At 37.8% G+C, this 17,266-nt stretch overlaps 1 protein-coding gene across 2 annotated transcripts in view; it reads right to left on the bottom strand.

Annotated features, from left to right (window-relative positions):
- LOC145445445 (uncharacterized) overlaps positions 1-12,588 on the bottom strand; it is a 77,245-nt gene extending 64,657 nt beyond the window's left edge. For both annotated transcript variants that reach the window (XM_080323634.1, XM_080323635.1), the window contains exons 1-6: positions 12,430-12,588; positions 6,396-6,515; positions 5,363-5,503; positions 2,206-2,287; positions 612-749; positions 1-49 (exon numbers count right to left, since the gene is read on the bottom strand). In XM_080323634.1, coding sequence (XP_080179760.1) covers positions 1-49; positions 612-749; positions 2,206-2,287; positions 5,363-5,503; positions 6,396-6,486 — 501 coding nt within the window. In that variant the 5' untranslated portion in view covers positions 6,487-6,515; positions 12,430-12,588. The remainder of the gene's footprint in view (positions 50-611; positions 750-2,205; positions 2,288-5,362; positions 5,504-6,395; positions 6,516-12,429) is intronic.
- Positions 12,589-17,266: the final 4,678 nt, after the last annotated feature.

Here is a 17,266-nt window from a genome sequence, read left to right as displayed (position 1 = left end):
TTGTTGTATCGAAGTCTTGCGAGTATTTGTTGCTTCGATGGTAACTCCCCTTGAAAAGAGAAATATGTAAAAATCTCTGACTAACAAATAAGAAACTAGGGCAGAGTTGGACAACATAAAAATTCACGGTTTTCCAAATTATCTTAGAATTAGAATCATAGCTACATCGTTTTTTCCAAATTAGATTAAAATTAGAATGATAGCTAATTAGATTACAATTAAAATTACTGAATTCGCGAAAACTTGGACATTGAACCAAGTTCAGTTCATATCAAATCACAGTCCATCCTCTGCACACCATGATTTGCTAATTTCGCTCTATATAGTTCTCCTGTATAGCATTTTTTAGGAAAACCAGAAATTAGATTAAAATTGAAATGAGAGACAGGAACATTTTACAAATTGAATTAGAATTGGAACAATGAAACATTGCACAAATTAGCATGGCTCGTTCTGCACTATGAAGTTTTATTGTTGCATTTTCATAAATTAGATTAGAATTAATATTAGAGCATGTGTTACAATTAGATTACAGGCATTCGCTCCAATTAGCCTAATTAGAAAGCCATAATTAGCTAGTTGTCCAAGTCTTCACTAGGGCCAGTGAATACCTTTTAGCCATGAGATTTAGGGCACCAGGCTGCAAATCGGCGTGGTGCTTTTCCAGAGCTCTTCTACTCGCAAAAGACTTTTCGGCGCTATGGGCCTCGGAAATGAAGGGACCTTTCCCGTTCGTAGGCCCGTTTCTCCTGAATAGCAAATAGTAGCGTGCTAAATCATGTTAAGCTGCGCACCTAAGCCTACAACAGATACCGATTTAAGTGCACCGAAAAGGGACTTGCATAGATTCTGAGTTATGGGCCTAGAGAGAAACAATTATCGGCAACCTAATTTTGTCAACGAGGTATGAAGCGTGTAATTTGTTATGATTACTGCCACATTGAGACTGATTGAGTAAGCTGTTCCAGGGGAATCAAATGAGATATTGTAGTTGTCGGGATAGAGGAAGAAATACTCAGCGATTCCCAAAGAAATAGAAATTTCAAAACAGGAAATGATCTATCATAAACTCGCTCATATGCACAAACTTTCTGTTTGAAAATGGCTTCAAAATTTCTGAATGATGTCCATAACGGTGGTGATGATGTCATGGTTATGTAACTTTGCTTTCTGGGTAGGTAACATAATGAAAAACCTATATCATGCGTCGCTTAGCATACGACACTTGAGCTTGTGACCCCCAAACTTACCCCAATTCCAAAACTTACCCCGAAATTCACCCCTATCCAAACCCTAACCTCACATGAAACTATATCCTACCCTAACTCAACCATGACTCTAACTTGAACCTACATGCCCAAGAGTTGCAAGCTTAAGTGTCACATGCTAAATGTTGCATGCTCAAGCTCATATCTTCATGGAGCGTAATGACTATACGGTTTGACAGGGATATTTCATACGGTGAGCAAATAAACTTTAATCATGGTCATGGCATATTCTGAAAAGACGAATTTCCAATCAGAAAAAAAAATTTGCGATGTAATGTTATTCCGCAAACAGTCTTGTGCAAACTACTGGATTTTAAGAATACGCAACTAGAACTAGAACTACTCACTTTTCAAAACTCGCAACTAGAACTACTGTACTTTGAAAATCCGCTACTAACCGACTAAAAGAATAACCAATAACTGAGTTCTCAATTGCAAATGAGCTAAGAATTATTTGAGATGGACTCAGCATTTAAAAAGGACAGGGTTTGCAGTTTGGGAAGGATTTTTACCTTCAAAACGCATGCCATTGTTAGTAAGGTTGACTCTGAGCTAGTAATGGCTGCATGAACATCACACAACAGAACACTGGTATCACGATTCGTGCCAAACGCCCCATATTCTGTATCATTCGCGACTACAACTACGACTACTGTCTGTTCAAAATTCACAACTAAAACTGGAACTACTCAAATAACAATAGCTACTTGACCATCAGATAACTATATAATATATTGGTAATTGTATTTGTCTGATACCAAGCCTTTCTCAGCGACCACCGTATGTACCTCGCATTTTGGAAACAGTCCTCCGCAATCGAGGATTCCAGAAATCAAGATAGCAAGCGAGAACGTAATGCAACACGCAAAGTATTGTAGCGCAAAACAATAAAATAGGCAAAGACTAGTTATGTTCAGTGTTCACTTATCACTGGTACCTGACAACAGCTTTTCCTTCTATCTCTATAGAAGTCCCGGTATTTCCAGCCAGTCCATGATGGTTAGCCGGCGATAAGTCCACTGTAAATGGAATGAGTGTTAATCGCACGGCAATAATTGAATATGAAAGGGGCAAAGGTGTAATATTCAAAATACTCTTCCAGTTCCAATATTTTCATCTACTCAAGACACACACAATTGACTTGCAATCAATGAAGTGAAAGCCAGATACAGTCTCAAGTTGATGTGAGTAAAGCAAACAATATTTACTCAAATTCCCAAACAAATCACTTCAAATGTAATGGCCACTTAACATTGCTATATCTCTGCTGACAAGTCAAATCATAAACAGATACGGTAGGACTTTGGTACCACCAAGCCAAAGACAACCTCAGTATTGAATATAGTCCGCAGAGTAGGTCACTGCTCTATCATTCACTTCAACTGTGTTCCAATGTGATATCAGAGTGTATCGGATTGAAAGGATTCTTCTATCGCATTAAATAATAAGTATTGCATGTCGTACAAATGTACATTGTTTGCAGCCCTTGGTCACACTCCGTAATTCAATTGCAATGAATCCATACTATGGATTACTTATACATGAGTGCCGCCGGTGATTACTTTCACCACCTCTGGCTACATTGTGTGTTTACAATGTTTTTATCTGCTGCAAAGGACAGCGAATTATAGACAACAATAAATAAATGAAATGAAAAAATGCTAAATGCCATTGCTACACTTGTTTATGAAATAAACTGGAAAGGCTGCATCTGAACACCGAAATTCTAGTAGAAATAGATCAATATTTCCACTTTAGCATTTGCAGATTACAGTTCTGACTCCCTACAACCATGCTGTGATGTCACAAAAATGACCATAATCTTTTACCTCTCGTGGACGATACTAATGTTTATTTCATTGTCGAATATCAACTCAATATTTTCAGCAAACCAATAGGCTTTAATAGTTTAGGCAGCCCTTGACAAAGCCAAACAGTGTAGCAGTGGAGGGGGTTGGACTTTATGAAATCAACTTCTAATGATAAAAATAGGTATCTTTCAGACCAGCAAAATTGACTATCAAATTGCAAAAGATAGTTACCATGAATCATATCGATAGAGACACGGTGTCATGATAAACAAAAGCACACTACTTAATCCAATCGCCATGTTCCAATGTGTTGTTGCGAGCTATCAAGAGCATTTCATGCCACATTGTCAACTTGACATAGGATTTTCAACAGGTCAACATCCATCAAGTGGACATGTTCAATATTATCCAAACAAGCATTTGGCATTTCGTGAGTCACGTTATGACAAAAACGTCAACGACATGTTGAGGAAAACAAATTACAATACTGCTCTAAGATTCAATAAGTAACTCGGAGGATAGCAATGCTGCTGAAAATTGCAAACTCAATAAAAACGTCCCGGGAAGTCACTCCCTATACCATTAAGTATGATTCACATTGAAACTCAAATATCAAATATCAGTATAAAGGCGCTTAGATTGGATCTTCAGTACAAGTAAATTATGATTAATGCCATCAATGTGTTGAATTCGGCAAATCGGCAAGCCTAATAGAGAATTATCTTACAAATATACCAGTTTTGGCAGTTTGTACTGAAAATAAACATTGTCACACAGGTGCAATCCAGTTTAGATAACGACTATGGCCGTGCAGATAATTTGAGATCAACGGGGCTTGATTGCAAGGTTTTGAGTTCAGTACAGATATTCATTTTATTCCAACATGAAAGTTAACTTTTTTTCAAATCTTCTTAAACGGTACAATCAAAAGGCTAACGCAACACTGCTATGTGTAGGCTAATTACTTGTTATTACGCAAGGTAATTTTTTGGGGGGGCTCGTTGGCTTGTCAAAAAGGTTCCACAGATGATCTATGGAATTACCTAACTAGCAATTGCATACTTCAGTATTGCGCATTCAAACTCGCAATATGCTTTCGGCACACGGGTACCTGCAGATTTCAATTACATGCACTTCATGGTAACAACAATATCATTAGACTATCAGCATGGAACTCGTAGAAATGTTTCATGAAGCCAGTATATCATAGACTCGGAATATCTTTGAGTTGGAAATTGCTAAAATGATTATTCGTCAAGATTCACATTTACATTCATTTAGGTTCCATATTTGTATTTTGACACTTGAAATTTATTTTTTGTTACGTGACAATTCGTTTCTCTATATCCAGTCTACATTAGTGATATATTTCAATTTTTGTTATGCTACGATATGTTTAGTTCCTCAATAACGGCTCATTATAATTGGACAATAATCATATTGCTGCATAACAAAAGTTGAGATACCGTATAACAATTAAGTCTAGCTCATTTTTTTAATTAATCGCTTTTCATTTTATAATGCTATTTTCATTTTATTAATAGGACAAACTATTGCAATTAGAATGTGTTTCTTGGCTCAATTATATAAAACCGTCCCTACTCCGTGAATATTTCTGTACCTCTAATGTTGAAAACTAATAAACAATCTCCCTCTCTCAATCATAAAACTTTTGTTTTGCACATGGTATTTTTCCAGTGTTACAAGTAATCCAATAAGCCTACTCAATATAAAGGAGAACGAATGTAGTTCTGCATTTAAAAACGAGACAATGACAAAGAATATTGAAATCCTTTAAAGCAGTGGTTCTCAACCTTTTTCTTATCGAGATCCTATGATATTGTTGTGTACCAAGGTACCAATAAATTAACGAAAGACTCAACTTTACTCCAAATGCATATAGGATTAGCAAATAAGGACATCTCAAAACAAATGCAACCCACGAGCGAATCCACCCATGATTACTAGCAACAGACAATAACAAAGAAAAATCAATGTGATGCTTGCAATTGTTTCTTCTTCAAAAGCTGATCTGGGTGGGGTGCAACTGAGTCGAATGACACATAAAGTATTTAACTATACATTCGATGAAAACTTTTGAAAGAAATACGTTAATAATTTGTGAAACCTGTAATTTTACTTGAAAAAAATGCATTTGCTACGCACCAACTGAAATTACTCCCACAGGTTTAGAAGTACAGATTAAAGTACAAGAAGGATTGCCAAGTCTAAAAATCCATTTTCACACAAAAACTGTGATGCACTCTACACAATGCACCGTACCTGGTACATAAGACTGCTCCTCAAACAGTCTGTACTCGAGTTCTCGTCCTTGCTCGTCGTGAAATTGCCCGCTATCGTCCATGGCGCTTTGACTGCTCACATCATTGGCAGGAATTCCACTAGGAGTATTGGGTCCGTCACCTTTACCAAAATGAAATAAGGCTTTGTCAAATTATGGACATGTTCTGACACTGGGCATGGAAAATTGAAAAATATTCATGCCAACCTTACTACGACTTGCGGCTGGAGAGAGTAACTATATACAAAAAATAATTGCATACCAAATTAGGATAATGCTCATAAATAAATGCAACAAGTTGTTTTTTCCTGCAGATGTAGCCTACCATCTCTACACAACTAGAAAATATGTTTTGTCGTTTGGCATGAATCATGATACTGGTATTCTGTTGTGTGATGTCATTGAACCCATTGCTAGCTCAGACTCATCTCTACTAACAGCGGAGTAGTGAGAGATGAGTTTTTGGGGTCGCAAACCCTACTATTTTGAACTAGAAAACACATCCTTTTGAAATGTTGATTCAATTTCAAATATATGTGCATTTTAGTTATTTGTATTATCAGTTATTAGTTAGAATTGTGTTTTAGTTTTAGGTTGTTAGTTTTATTTCTAGTTGATAGTTTTGAAAGGTGAGTGCCGTAGTTCTAGTTGTAGTTTGAAAAAGTGAGTAGTTCTAGTTCTAGTTACGAGTTGCGAAAATCCAGTAGTTCTAGTAGCCCATTAGTCCTTCTTACACATTTTGAAAAGTGAGTAGTTCTAGATCTCGTTCTACTTGATAATTTTAAAAAAGATGCAGTACTAGTTCTAGTTACTACTTGTGAAAATGCAGTAGTTTTAGTGCTACCGTAGTTCATCTTGTGCATTTTGATAAGTGAGTAGTTCTAGTTCTACTTGATGGTTTTGAAAAGCATGTAGTTCTAGTTTTAGTTGAAAATTTTGAAAACTATGTAGTTGTAGTTCTAGTTGCGTATTTGACAATCCATTAGTTGATCTGACATGAACATATCCACTTACCGAATACACGGGACAATTGCGGATCTTTACTACCAAGAAGTAAATTGTCGTCCCTTTTCTGCAAAGGAGCCTCCGTGGAAAATTGTTCCATAGCTACCAACTGCTTATCGGCACTTCATCCTGTGATAAGGCAGACAGTTTCTCAAAGCACATCCTCTATTAATGAATTGCAGACAGCAACCAAAAGTGGGTTGAGCACAATGATTGGAGTACTCAACAAATCTGTGTCGGGTATTCATTCTAATGAGTTCAGTATTGAGAAATCATTTTTGGAGTACTAAAATTTAAATGATCCATCTCAAAGGTTGATTGGTAGTATCGCAGTATACCATCATGTAGTACAAAGCTATGCACGTTAGTAGAAATGGAATTTCTGTGAAGTCATCATCGACTCACAACATTGTCGCAAAGTACAACAAATTAGGTATGATCATAAAATACCTAATTATCTTTAATGCAATGTTAAACTGGTATTGCATTCATTGTGGTCACATTAAAATGTATATATTTTTTCTTCCCATGTCATTCTAATTCTTATGGTGTCATAATAAGCACTTCCCGAATACTCGTCTTGAAGCCTAACACTCGATTCAGGTACTCGATTTAGCCAAGCCCTAACAGCAAGTCATTGAATATCGCTGATCACTGATCAGGTAGGATAAGAAGCGCTACTGCATGTAACGAGCTCCATCATCATTTAGTTTTACTGTTACGAGTGTCCGCACTAAACCAAAGACAATTAGTCTTTGGTTTACCAATGAAATTACCAATGAAATCCCAACTTGGCCTCAATAGCATAGGCTATTAAATGTTGATCTAGCGTAGTAAACATCTTTACAATAAGCAAAACAACAACGACATAAGAAACCAGAAATTGCATCTCCCAGCAGCATAAAACAAAGAACGACACCCAAAACAATAGATAATAATTCAATCCTATTGACCAATGATCTCAAGCTCAAATTATACATAATAAATGGTATAGTACTCATGCCCCTGTTTATGCCCAATGTAAACAAAACACCCAGGCAGACAACAAATGAAATCAAACAAATCGTATAGGATAGTAGCATAAGATTTCACATCACTTTTCTTGTGTATATATTTGACTTGTACAGTTTTACAGCCTTCTTGTAAATCACTCACAGCAAACTGATTCAAGTCTACCAGCAATTCCCTTTGCAATGCCATAATATATATCGAAGCTATGCACACAAATAGCAAGATTCACTACATAATGTAAGACGAAATCATGTCAGATGATAGGCCTATCAACTACTTATAGGCTGTGTTTGGAATGGCATACAACAGTAACAGCTTATGCATGGAAGTCAAGAATGCGTCAAACCACAATCTTTTTAGACAAAGTCCAATCAACCGTGAACCGCACTTTGGCGCAGCGTAGGCTATTTCACAAACATTACCTTAAACTACTACGATACTGAAGCATCACGCGCAATCCTGCATCTACTCTATGGCAACCATTTGCATGCCACATTGTAACTATTCCTCGCTATGTATCAATATCGTCACTTGTTCATTCCTCAAGAGCAAGTGTAACAATAGGAAGTCATATTTATTATGCACATTGATAGGCCCACACGATAGGTTAACTTCAACAACACCATGTCAATTAAATATCAAGTACATCAAGTACAGATGATGGGCTTACGTTGAAAAAGTCAACATAAAGTCCACTAACAAGCTTTCCTAACATATCAAATCTTAGCTACTGTAGTGTAGTATTACAGGCGTACTTGTGAAAACCACCAATCTAGTTGGTCCTAGTTCTAGTTGCGAGCTTTAAAAACTGAGTAGTTCTAGTTCTAGTTGCGAGGTTTGAAAACTGTGCATTTCTAGTTCTAGTTGTCACTTTTAAAAGTGAATAGCTCCAGGTAAAGCACTAGCTGCGAGTTTTGAAAAGTGATTAGCTCTAGTTCTAGTTGGGAGTTTTAAGAAGTAATCTGTTCTAGTAGTACATTTCGAAAGTCCAGTACTTTGTAAAAGTCTATACACACAATGATGAATGAATTGCAGTACAGTAAACACGTTTTACAGTATTGTCAATCTTGAAGTCGGCGTAAAACTACTACAACTGCCACTACATTACATCGCAACGAGGCTTAGTGTTTTTTGGCATTTGCGAGGCACTATTCGCATGCCCATAAGATTTATGATGACAAAACACAGTTAAATTGAAATGTAACTAACCCCATATTCCAATTCAATGAACCACATCAATGGACCATACGTACTATTAAATTATGGCTTTCCAAATTTGGCTTTGGCAGATCAAAAGTAATGAATCCAATGCCGCAGTATGAACAAACATGAGAGTAGCTTCCTAATACGCAATTGACAACTGATATGAATTTGCAACATGATACAACTAGGCTTTCTCTCGGTTTTCCAATTATTTTCATGTGACAGGGATGGCCAAATGATTGTGTTGTGTTTCAAATTGATACTCCATATGCACGAGCCTGAGATTTGTACAAACTACTGGATTCTCAAAATGCACAATTGGAACTAGAACTACATTATTCACTTTTCAAATCTCGCAGTTACAACCGGAACTAACTACTAGATCTAATCTGCGACTAACTAGTAACTGATAATACAAACTGCAAATGAACTAGGCTGATAAATATTGGTGACAAAATCGGCATTTTAAAATGACAGGGTTTTGAGTTTGAAATTAGAGGGGTTCTGTCCCAAAAAACTCACGCCTACGCTACGCCACTGTTGGTAGTAATTACTCTGAGCTAGCAATGGCTGCAAGAACATCACACAACAGAACACCGGCATCACGATTTACGAGAAATGCCAGCTCACTAAATTTTTCTGAAAATGCGCAACTAGAACTAGACCTAGCCTACTCAATTTTCAAAATCCCAAACTAGAACTAGAATTACTGAAAAACCAGTATTTGGTTGACCGTCAACTAACTGTTCGTACAAGTGTAACGAGCCATCTTAGAGCCTGTATTCCATCAGATGGGTGAGGAAAATACTTTGCTGATTAGTAGGGCAAGTATTTGCAACTTATTTTCACAACTTCCGGCATCTTCCTAAATACGGAGAAGTTATGTAGTTTGGTGTTTTAATCTGTAAGGAGGAATTTTATACGGCAACTTTTTGCAACTTTTCTTCATTTTTTCATGCAACTTTTTGCAACTTTTTTCAATTTTTTATGCAACCATCTTTTTACTGGAAATATTTGGCACTATATGTAAATAGTTCACTTGATTATTTCACTTTCTTTTCTGATTTGACATACATTCAGGCTCGACCACCTAAAATTGTATTTTCACTGGGTCAATTTTTACAGGCTATTGACTTTGTTGAAGTCGCCAACATTGAGTTTTGCTACAGTGCCTTGGATATGGAGCGATTCGAGTATCTCATACCCTAATAATTTCAAGGAACTTGTCCATAAATGCAAATTTTGTGAAAATTAAGTGCAACTTTACACGGATTTGACTACAACAAAACTTTCCGAACTGATCAGGCTGTGCTATAGTTAACGATATGGTCACATCTCATACAACGTCTCACACTCATATTTGATCACGGTTATTTCCATACCTTCAAACAACGGTGGAATTTAGGACCTGAACTGGATGCCATCTTGTATAAGGCCAAAGTCAAGCTGAACAGACAACGAAACTTTGTGTTCTGCTTTGAAGCATGTATGTATGATTTATCATTATAGGAAATCAGTTACCAGCGTAAAACATGCATACAGTTTCACAAGTTCAGCAGCAAAAGACCGCACATGATAGCCTAGAGACACAAACAAATACCAAATATGCATATGCTTTTACCATTGAAAATTTTTTCATAGTCTTTTATGTAAAGTTGATTTACAGTTAATCGACTTTGAATCATAATTTACCGATAAACAATGTGAATGTTTACATACATTGCATGGTATAGGCTAGGCTTCCCTACGTAATCATGTCGCTTTTCCATTAGATTACAATAACTTGTATCACATACATTTCCTATCAAACCACAGCTGATTCTCATAAGCATGGGAATGGCAAAGATTGGCTCGTTTCGCACTTCACAGGTCTTCTGTAGCATTTCCAAGAAAACCAGAAAATATATTAGAATTAAAATGGGAGCATAGAAATACTTCACAAATTAGGTTACCGGTATTTTGTTATAATTAGTCGAATTAGACAACCAGCATTATCTAGTCTACAAGTCTGGTATACAGATACCCACCACATTTTCAAATTGACAAAGCTACAGTTGCATCACAGTCTATATCAAATCAGCCGCCACTACAACACATGGCGATAACTTCGTGAATCTTTTGAAAAAATAGGCCGACACGGAAGAAAGCTGCCATCAGGCTTACCGAGAGTATAGTTCGATCATCAAGAGATCAATTAGAGTAGAATGGTCAGAGTGTGAGCATAGCATAATTAGAATAGATATGTGGAAATGCCAATTCGTATAACAACCATAGCTGTGCTGTGAAGTTAGAACACTTTACTAGTAGACCCCACTACTGAAACTTCTTTCTGTACTTCTGCAGGTGAATGTTATTTCATAGGCTACAAGACATCGATATTATGACACTACTTGCAATATTTGTTAGTATTGTAATTACTATTTACAATACTGATTTTCATTTCTATGGCTCTTCAATCACGTTAACAAAAAAATCAAATTTATTGTTTGCAATTTTAGACATCTTTGATGCAGACTACGACTCAATAACCTTGACGGCGGTTTTGAACAGAAGTGAATCTAGCATTCGTAATACTTCTTATTGTTATGATCAATTTTACTGGCCATTATCAAGTTTTCAGTTAGATGTGAAATAGGCATCAAAACTTACACTAAAAAGATATCAGTAACTTGTAATTGTATATACAAAATTACAAATTTGTTTACATCATTCAAGTTGCATTTCCACAAGATGGAAGCAAAACTAAAATCGATTGTCTTATAGCAATCAATAGACACATCATTATGATGTCCCTTTCTGGCCAGGTTCAAATATAGCATATAAAAAGACTATAAATCGTTACCGTATTACTTACTGGAGAAATAAGGATCGGTGTGACTAGTGATATTGCCCATTTATCAACCTACTATCGCAGTATTACTTGGTGCAGACATTTCTACCAGCATAACAGTGAATAAAGCATCATAAGCTATCTGTAGATAATTGTTGCAAGGCTAAGGCTAAGCAAGCCTAAAAAACCATAGTAAGTCCCACAGTCACAGAAATAGTAAAAGCAGTGTAAAAAACTGATACAACATGCAATACTTGAAGAGATTCCTATAAGTAACGAACTCCAATATACAAGTGAATACCATATTCATATTGAAATAAGAATGAATCTTTTCAGCTGACACTTGTTAAGGGTAGGCCTAATCGTCTGCAACTAGTAGAGAATTGGGAAGAGTAAATATTCCGGTTTACTTCAACATGAATATAGACCTACTATTCAAAATAATCAATATGGCATGAATGATGGTACAAAATTCACAATGCATTTCTTGTATATCAAATGTGCACATTTCAGTTAAACTGCATTATCGCCCATTGCAGACTACACCAATGCATGCACATACTGATTTGCCCATTGCAGTTCTGAGTTCTCCGAAAGTGCAAGAAATGTTTAAAAAAACTTGAAGAAGGGCTTAGAGTACGGCTCAATTGTTGAGATTACTGTAGTTTCACATCCATAGGTACCCGACTTCCGGCCGGAACACACCATTCACGGCTAACAATGCACCTATGTTGCACGGCATTGCAGCAAACAGCAGCTTTGCTGCAAATTACTTGTCAGGGTCGAGATTCATAATAGCATGCGCTAAGTGTACCAGATGTCGACCTAGTTTGAATGAACACAGAAAACCACAATACGCGTTTGATTATAGTTATAGCGCTGCACGGCAGCTTGCAACTTCAACACAGCTGTAGCAGCAATCAATTATTTCCAAAATTTCACAAAAACGTAACATCGACCATCGATTAGCAAAATAGCGATAGTAGTAACATGACATACCTTGCACGAATTGATCCGGGAACAGGGCTGTCTAGTTAAATATCCAATATGTCGCGAGGTAAAAGCGAACTAAGCATGGGACACGCCAAGCCTTGAGCATTTTGCACACAGCAATGGCCGATCTCCATTGTACGAGAGCAGTCAAGCGCGTCCGACGTCATTACAATAGCTGTGACGCCTCGTGGAGAAATGCTACCCAAATTGTTTACTTGCGAACAGGGCTTGGCATTGGGCAAAATCGAGTAGCCAGTAATTCGATTCTGAATCGAGTAACACGATTCGAGCAGAGTATTCTAGCATCGCTCGGTATGACGCCGTAACAGTATGAATAAGGTGAAAAATCCAAATAGTCACCTCTCACGCGACCTCAAAGAATACAATGCCACAATGTCCTCATTTTTATCAATTCTTCCTCCTTTACAGCTTTTAGAGCTAAGATGATGGATAGATTCGAGTGAAATGGGCATAAATGACGCTAAACAGGAAATTCGTGGTTTGAACGTAAGCGACGACCATTTTTAGTCAACCAACGGTAAATATGAAAGAAAAACTGTATTTCAGGAGTTGAGCTTTTTTTTAGTCAACCAACTACAATTTCGTGATGAATTTTCCATATTTTCCGGTTTTACTCCAGTATTCTAAGTCTGAAAATTTTGAAAAAATGTCGCCTCCTTTCCTGATTCCAAAATATGGTGACCCTACGTTAATGCTCTGAGTTGATCACGTTCACTACATACACTACAGACACTACATATTTCGAATGCTACCCAATCGATTCTTATATCTTAGTGCAAAAAAAAGTATTGTACTGTAATCTCATCGTTGAAAATTATAACTTTTAGCGGCAATTGTAGTATAATTTCAGTAGCCTGTACTCAAACATATCGTCCCTCACTGCTCAACTCGAATGACTAGAATTAATACTCCATTGAATGTATAGGCTATATAGGCTACTCGAGTCATTATGACCAGATCTAGGCTACTTCCGAACAGCACTCGCGTACCACAATCTCTATACCCTGCTATCATCTTGTCGATCACGCAGAGCCAAAATGATATATATCCCATTTCAGCGAAATCCAATACACAGCATGTAATCGGGCGCCTCATTAAGCCTATTTGACAGCACCAGTTCTCAAAGCATGGGCCGTGACCCCAATTTGAGTCGGCCGATTTCGATTAAATAATTCTGACTAAAAATATTAGGGTCGCTTTTTCCCTGGCACATTATATCTCAGGCGACAAAATACAACAAATATATTTGGGAATGACGGGAACGTGAATTAAGAGAAAACGAATCTCGAAACATGCACTATGATCGGGTCACCATATTTTGGAATCAGGAAAGGAGGACACTTCTACCAAGCCAGTAAAGCTAGCTGATGAAGACCGAAATCAGTGGATTTTGCTATTTTTGCTGGAAAATATGTGGAGTTGCGGACGTATGGCAACCCTACCCCGTATTCAAGAAGCGCGCTACTCTGAGCTCAAACTTGTTTTGCGTGACAATTTGATCAGTAAAAACATCAAGATTTCAATTACTTAGAGATTCTTGGGAATCACTACCACCATAGCAATAATCGTTGGGTTATATTTTGCATCTGAACAAGTCACCCACAATGTACAATGTGACAAGACACAATGCGATGTAGTCGACGTAATAGGAGGATGTCGAACGACACGCATGCAGTTGCGTTCCTTTTAATCTAACATCCACCTCGGCCGAGTGCCCGATGTCGCAGTTCTTTTCGATGTTGATCTTGTTGAAGCCGCGGCCCTGTCTACTATTTCTTTCCATTCCTTGTGAGTGCTTTCTTTCGTCGGGTCTTTTTTGTCGCCGTAAGAACGGCAACGGTGCGGGTAGAGGAGCCCAGATAAACCTCCGAAGGGAATCGAGCCTGCTCCGCCAGATCGGTTGGCGCTTATCGTTGCCACTACGCCATCTCCCCCGCGTAGATATTGAAACGTTTACCTAGTGCGAGAGTGACCAACCTTTTTGCTATTCACAGACGCATTTCGATTATTCATGTAGCTTACGGACACATACCAGGACATAATAGCCGTCAATATCAATAATCCTCCGATAATATATTCATCCGAACAAGACACACGCAAACAATGCGACGTAGCGAACAGATATAGATCATAGGAGGATGCCGAACGACCAGTTGCGGTTGTAGTCGCGGTCTCTTGAAGTGGCATCCACCTCTGGCCTAGTGCCTGATGTTACAGTTCCTTTTCGATGTTAGTGTCCAGGCCCAGGCTAACCACCAACGCGGAATCGAACTTACGCCGCCTTGGCGGTAGGCGTTTATCGTCATCGCCATGCCCCCACAAAAGCAAGAAATGTAGAGGCGGTAGCCTACGTATTCATATTCGTACGGGAAGAGCGAGAACAAAACTGAATTCAAATCGATATGCCGTGACGTACTCTCGAATGTTTATTTACAAAGATTCACGTAAATGCGACGGGAATGGTCTTTTCGTCGCAGGCCTACATTAATGCGTCGAATCTGTTGCATATTTAGTAACCAACATCGCAAATTTTGCGTTCAGACAACTCATTTTAAGATAGTTTAACTCGTTGCTTTTCAACCCGTGGGATGGTGCGCACTTGTGAGCGAATGAAAAAAATTTGCAGTGCCTATGAAAATCAGGATGAGTGCGGATGAAAATCGTTGATAATTCAAATTTTTCTAACGTGGAATAATTCAACTAAACCATATTTTTGGAATCTGAAAAGAGGACGCTTTTTCCGAATTTCAATACCAATCCGGAAAAAACCGTTTTATTTATTCCGAGTTTGCAGTTGGTTGACCAAAAAAAGGTCATTTTTTCCGACTCGACTCCAGAAATATACACTTTCGTTGAATTTTCCGTTGGTTGACTAAACAAAAGGTAGGGATGGTGTGAACGTGAAGTTCACGTTCGCGTTCTGTGTGTGAACCTCAGAAATTTAGAGGTTCGCGTTCACAACAGAACCTTGGTGGGTTCTGCACTGTGAACCTTTTGGTAACCTTTTTATAAGATTTTTGGCTCAAATTTATTGCATTTCAACTGCGTGCCACTCCATGCATGGTGCTAGCAGCATAAAAAATTAACACTAAACGAGCATGCACCATGCACCTCGACAACCTTAAAAGTTTTACTTGCTTTGTTGCAAACATTTTCTCGGAATATCCAGCTTTCCGTTGAGAATATTCAGTGACTCTCTGCTGTGACCTGACCCGCAATCGATATACGTAGTCAGCGAATGATGCTTGGCCAACCATCGTCTTCTGATGTAAAAAAATCGAACGGTCGTACTGGGTCAATCTTGACTTCACATCTTTACTGTATCATTAAAACCAAATCCGTGCGATTAAGGTGCGTGCTACTTCTGCATAACTTGTTGTTTGTGGTATCGGTAGCGAGTATAGAAACCCGTTGTACACTCTGCTCAATATAGCAATACTCAGACTCTGAACACATTATCCGGTCTGGCTAAGACCGTTAAGGCGTAAGCTTATATTCCTTGGTAAGTCCTCGTCGAAATTGTTGGCAAAGCGACGGAATGTGATTTTATGCAATTATTATATTCTTTGATTACCGCAGTTGATACATTTAGCGACGTTTAAAACGCCGATATGTACTTCAGCATTGTGGTATTATGTGGGCCGAATCTTCGCTAGGTATCGTGTACATTAATATATGGCATACTCTTAGAAATATTCGTAGATTTACCCAAATTATACCGGTAAATTTGTCCCGTCAGTTATATTAACGGTAAATGCCCGTTAAATTAATATACGGGAACGTCAAAAGTAAATTTACTTGTTTTTAGAGGGTGAAAAAATTACAGATTAAATTCGTAGAAGCAATTTACGGGATATCCAGTATTTCAGATTTACTTTTGGATTTGTAAAAGCAATTTACTGGATAATAAGTATTCCGGATTTACTTTTGCATTCGTAAAAGCGATTTACTGGATAATCATTATTTGGAACATTGCTATTGCACTCACAATTCGATCATTTTACACGCTTACGGTCTTATGGACATATATATATATAATAAATATGTGATTTTCGTCATTACATCATGTTTCAATCATCAAGCAAATTACGACACCGATGGCCGTGCTGAATGCGAATCAGTGAATGGTATCCGAACATTTGGGCATTGCAGATACCATCGTTTATATCGCTTTATAAATAGTATTCTTTGAGACATCAAGGTCTAGCAATAGTAGCATGCTAAGCGAATTTGGTATGTTATGTCAGTCAGTCAGGTTTATTAATATTTTCATCGTTTCAAAACATCACAAGACTGCGATACAATGAAAAGATAGGAGGGTGTCGAAACAACTTGGAGTAGCCATTAAGATCAGACACCCACCTTAGCCTAGGCGAAGTAAATAAGAGGCATGCACACTGAATGAAAAGTATGTAGTTCTACTGAAGGTATGATCGTTTGTGTAATTATCTGTTGGACCAGTTTTGCCACCATTGTAGACTCCTTAACGCATGTATGATGCAAACTATATATCGAAACACTGGAGCTGGTGTTTAGCCGCTATGCTCCTTTGCCTTTGCGACGAGAGTAGTAAATTTGAATTGTATAGGCAAACAATCACTGCAGAGTTCGCCAAATTAGCGTGATTTTAAACCACCTGGTAGCCTAGGTGGGGAACCGCTGCATCTCTATACAATAATACACTTCATTCGATAGCCCATGTTTCATTATGATGGCCTAAAATCGTATTTTTTCAATTTGTGTGTTCTGGCTCCTTCAGAACTAAATTTTTGATGTGCGGCTAGCGCACGAAGCAGGTCTGCCCACTAGCAGATACAGACAC

Source organism: Botryllus schlosseri, chromosome 8 (genome assembly GCF_051294905.1).
Source record: "Botryllus schlosseri isolate E-star chromosome 8, Bs_hap1, whole genome shotgun sequence".
In the NCBI taxonomy this organism is placed as follows: Eukaryota; Metazoa; Chordata; class Ascidiacea; order Stolidobranchia; family Styelidae; genus Botryllus; species Botryllus schlosseri.
This window is presented reverse-complemented; position numbering and strand designations above follow the sequence as displayed.